General features: G+C 37.0%; 1 protein-coding gene across 1 annotated transcript in view; it reads right to left on the bottom strand.

The window, feature by feature from the left end:
• Positions 1-646: 646 nt before the first annotated feature.
• LOC104506840 (integrin alpha-4-like) overlaps positions 647-5,230 on the bottom strand; it is a gene marked incomplete at its 3' end in the record, with an annotated part of 25,675 nt that continues 21,091 nt past the window's right edge. The window contains 5 exon segments of the mRNA XM_010147933.1: positions 647-737; positions 1,326-1,412; positions 1,752-1,831; positions 2,228-2,326; positions 3,033-3,183. Coding sequence (XP_010146235.1) covers positions 647-737; positions 1,326-1,412; positions 1,752-1,831; positions 2,228-2,326; positions 3,033-3,183 — 508 coding nt within the window.

Raw genomic sequence — 5,230 nt, 5'->3', positions numbered from 1 at the left:
CCTCCGCATTCTCCATGTGCCTCAAGAGTACAAGCACATGATACTTCACAGACCAGGGTAGCACCTGCATTATTACTCTGTTGTGAAAGTGGATTTTGAAAGAGATGAGTTGCTTAATTCATTCTGCAGGCTTGCTGAACCCTTCACTTCTCTGAACCCAAGGAGTAAGTAGTGCTAATCTGCGATGACTACACTGAGGTCATTACAGACTGCCTTCCAGGAGAATATACAAAAGGAACTAGGAGAGATTAATGTCTAACTCCTGCTTTTAATCCATTGCAGACAAATCTGATACCTATAGATCCTCTTATAAGGAGCTCCTCGTTCCTTTTGCTTAACGTAAGGTAATTCCTTTTAAAATGTTTCTTTATAGAAGAAGTGGCAAGTCAGAACTGCTCTACCACTTCCAGTCCTGCTTGTGTTAAGTATTTTTTCCCTGAATGTGCAGTGGAAGATTGTCAGGCCAAAGAAGTGTTCAAAGAGGGATTGTCACTTCCTATCACTAATGCACAAATTTTGCTCACCAAGTCCTTGTACTCTTAAAAAGTTCCCTTCTTGACTGTGCAGACTGTCATTAGAAACACTGGAAATCCAAGCATTAAACTTCAAAACCAGAGTAATAGGGTTTACAGAGAAAAACTCTTACGTGGAAAGTGAAGTTGATACTCTCCTTCATACACCTAACTGGTGAATCTCTCTCATTCGCTCCATAAACAAACGAAGCTGGTGATACAAACCTACAATAGTTTAGAAGCTGTTAATTAATACAATTGTTATATAGCATTAGCATAACTTTATGCTCCATACTATCTCCAGTAAGACTGGTTTTAAGAAAATACCCGAGTTCATGTTTAAGTAAATCTAGGAACACTGAGAAGAGTTCTGCCTTGGTACTGTTTCTTCTTGAAAATGCAGACAAATCATTATAAGTCATAAAACCTCACCCAAAACTAGGCTCCATGAATGCCCCATGATAAACACAGAACACTGTCCATGTTAAGCAAGGAATCTGAGGATCATCCATGCTCTTATTTAAATACCTCTTTCTAGAAAATAATATTCTAGTTCTTAAAAAAATTATTGGTCTTAATAGCCTCATGTTAGAGGACAAGTCTGAAGCACCACATTGTCATTGGTCTCATCTCACAGGAGTCGGGGGGGGTAGGGAAATCTTAGTGCATGGGTCAAACCCCAGGATAGACTGGACCATCTCATTCCCAGGATTTTTCAGTTATGTTATGTGTCTGCTTAAAAACTTTGGGAATTTAGAACAGTGACAAGACAACAGTTGTATGGCTGTGCAGGTATAGCAACAGCTGACTTACCCATGAGTATTTAACTCAATCTCATATCTTAGCAGTACAGGTAAAGTCAGTGTGTTATCCAGCGACATGTTCCTATCTTCATTTTTACTATAAAAAAAGGAATGAGAGAAAAGAGTATGAAATGCATCATCATATACTATGCATTATTTCTATAAACAAATATTAAACAACTTTTGGCTTATTAAGACAAAAATATTTTATCTGTCACAACATCTCAGGGAGTAAAAAAACCCATTTTATAGAGGCAGAAACCTGCTCATTTTTATTAGCTGTTTTCTGTCTGTTTTTTTCCCCCTTATTCTCTACACAGATTTGCACAGTTGGAAGAAGGACATCCATTGCTTTGCTAAGACTTTCTGGTGTTCCCTATTCTGTTTTTCAAAGCTAGTAATATTTTTTCATTGAGCGATTTTTAATAGGCTTTACCAGGTAGCATTAACGATGATGCTGAGGTCATCTTCTGCTCTGGTAAATGAACTTGCATCCAAGAGGAAACTAAAATCCAGCTGTAGGACAAATAACATTTTTTTTAATATTGAATGATAATATGTCTTAGCACAGTTTAAATAAAAATATTTTAATAAACTAATTTAGATTTTCCTGCTTTAAAAAAATTCAGAACTAAGACAGTACTTGCTTGTGTCTTCTACTCCCTTTCTGTTGACCTAACACATTTGTTCACGGCCTAATACGAACAATGTTGGCCCTTAATGGATTATTCCAGAGGGCATTTAAGCAACTAATTTGAAGAGTAGCAGAGATTCAGATACCAACATGATAAAAGATGCTAGTTGAGAATGAAGGAGAGATTTTGAAAAACAAGCTTCCTCTCCCTTCCCTCTGAAAATCCTTAGAACATATTTAGGGAGTTTTTAAAGCTAGGAACTTCATACATAGCTTACCTTTGATTTTTGATCAACATATAAATAACCAACGCTGCACTCAAGTGTCACTGTATGAATTTCTTTATCTAATACATCGCAATATATCTGTTTTTCTTCCTAAAATAAAGAACAAATTATTAGTGATTAAAAAATCCCTGCTTTTTACAGACATTTCAAATTACAGGCACACACTGAAATTGGGTGGCTTTTATCTCCTGATGTTATTTCTCTGATACAAAAATACAAAACAATCATACTATTCATGACTACTTTAACATATCCTTATACTGATTACTGTATCCTGCTGCTTCATCTCCTGCATGCTATTAGTGACACTAAGGTGCAGCATCAGAACCAGACCCACTCAAGTTTAAAGGCACCTCTGAAAGGTGTCAGGAGGATTCTACACAGGCAGCAGTTACTTTAAAAAGGCAGAAAGAATGACTACACTTATGACTTCTTTGTGAGACTGTATCTGTGATTCAGCGAGATCTTTGTGATCACTGAAAGCATGATCATCAGATACAAAGTAGCAGTATCATCCTGAAATACATTTAGAAGCCATTTTTTTTTCAATTTTTGTTGTTAGCATCACATGCAGTTATTAAACCGGTGTCACCTGTACTGGTTAAATTGTATGTGATTTAAGGTAGCTAGAAGTCTGAGAACTTAAGAACTGAAGTTTTGAGAGATTTTTTTGGTGTATCTATAGGTTCTTAGTATCTAAAGAAACTCAACAATCCATTAACAGAATTTAAAAAATGTCTAGCTGAAAAAGAAATATATCAAAGGATTACTATTTGACAGATTTAATTGTTCTTACCAGTTCTAAAATTCGGATGAAATAAAGACCTTTAGGGATTTGAATATGGAGGACAGTTTCATAGGCATCATCTCCAACATTAAGCAGCGAAATGTTCAACAATAAAGTCCTCATACTTCCAAGAGCGAGATATGTTTTCTTGTCATGGGGCCTACAAAAATAATAGTCAGAAGTGAAAAGTAACTCTATATGCAGCTGGTATGCCAAAAATCCTCTGCCACTGCTTTTTCAGTGAATTGCATTCGGTTCTGACAGAGCTCGGCTGGATCATTAGGAAAAAGTGTTTACTCAGGCCTGCAGCCGAAGGTACGGCACCAGTTAGGTGGTGCTCAGCTCCAGGTCGTACTCTTTAAGGCCTAAGGTTATTACTGCGAGAGCCAGAAAACTGATCAGACGGGCCCTCTCCTCTGAGGGCGAGAAAAGCAATGTGCTACTGCCACGGTGTTTTCAGACGTTGCTTTCAAATTCGCTCGGTGTACTCCAAGCGTAGGGCTGAGCTAATACGAAACGGGTCACAAAGAGGGCAAGCGAATATGCCTCTCATGAGCTACGTAACGTTCTATAATCACGTTACAAGTACAGACACCCTGTGGGGGGGCTAAAAGTAAACTTCAGCTTGACATTAAAGTTTAATTAAGACTTGTAGAAAGGCTGTCTAGAAATAGACATTTATCAGATATTCTGGCTTGAAACCAAAGCATTAGTCACTGAACACCTTTGGGAAAGGAGCTGGCACTTAGGAAAGCAACAGAAGGTAAAAGCACTGCATAGGCAGATAGGTGCCAAGACAAAAGCGAATTAAAGAAAAACACAATGTTAACATTTCAGCTGCTTCATTAAGTTTAGGTTAAATTTTAAAGTTGTTTGACTAGTTCTATGCTTGCCGTTCAGTCCTCTCATATGCATTAAAGCCAAGCTCATTAAGATGCTGCTGTCATAAAGATGCCTCCCAGCTTAACACACAAGTACACAAAAGCACCAGGTGCACATCTGGGACTACAACAAAGCTGAACTAGAGCTTTTCCCTGGTAATCATATTTCATTCTTCATTAAAAAATGCATAATGTGCATAAGAGCAGGCCAAAATCTAAGCAATTTAAACAAAACATGATAGTGTATACATGGACTCGTAACTCGGTAAGTAAAGCATTACACTGACACCCCTGTTTGATTTGGTTCTTTTAAGACTAAAAGTGTTTGCTTTGCTGTTCAAGGATAATGAATGCATTCTGTCTAGACAAAATAAATTAACGCTTCACAGCTAACTAGTTTTTAATCGAGATTCTGGGGGCACAATGTAATTTAAGGTGATACTTCACACTTTATCAAGATATTTAGCCTATTTATTTACACTGAAAATCTGCTACTGGTACTTAATGCCAAGCAGGTATGAGGTATGCTGTAATCTGTTTTCCTTTCTTAGAGCTTTGAAGTATTCACACAACTGCGTTGCTAATGTCACAGATGGAAGTGCTGAACCATCCTTCTCTCCAAGTTTATGATCGTTAATAACCTTCAGGCCCAAGCAAACGAAAGGGCTTAAGACTCCTGCTATGGGCCACGCCTTGACGTAGGCAGGAAGATACTGATCTCATTGACACCGATGAAGATGAAGGAGCTTGTGCTCAGGATCACACGTGTGTGATTAATCCGCATTATGTGACTGTCAACACCTTTTGGTGCATTTTAGCTTGTTCTGTAAGATAAACCTGGTGTCTCCATTAAAGTGGAATCGACTTCAAGAGTGATAAATTACAGAAGAAAATTCAGGTCACATACAAAATGCACAGGTACAATTTCTCTTTTAGCACATCAGCAACCCATATTTCTGGCTCTGAAGTATAATAATCCATAAAGAAAAAGCTTTTGGTGATAAAACTTAAATCATTAAAATCCATTCTGAATAGAAACAATGGTGCATGGTTTAATTCTATTTAGCATCACCTTTATAAAGTTTTAAGTTTCACATAGATTTGCTTGGTGCAACACAGATTCTGCAAGACAATAATAATTGCATTTAAATACTCTGAAAGTGCACTAATTATCTTGCATAACTACAGGATATAAACATGATACCTAATTGGAAGGAATGGGCCAAACTGAAACATACTGGAGTATCTAAAAAAATTAGGGATGTATATATATATATAAAAAAAATGTCACAAAACAAAATTAATTTTGGAAAATGTAAGCTAATT

The sequence above is a fragment of the Eurypyga helias genome, unplaced genomic scaffold (assembly GCF_000690775.1).
Source record: "Eurypyga helias isolate BGI_N326 unplaced genomic scaffold, ASM69077v1 scaffold43862, whole genome shotgun sequence".
Classification (NCBI taxonomy): domain Eukaryota; kingdom Metazoa; phylum Chordata; class Aves; order Eurypygiformes; family Eurypygidae; genus Eurypyga; species Eurypyga helias.
Note: the sequence above shows the minus strand (reverse complement) of the source record. Positions and strands in the feature narration are given on the sequence as shown.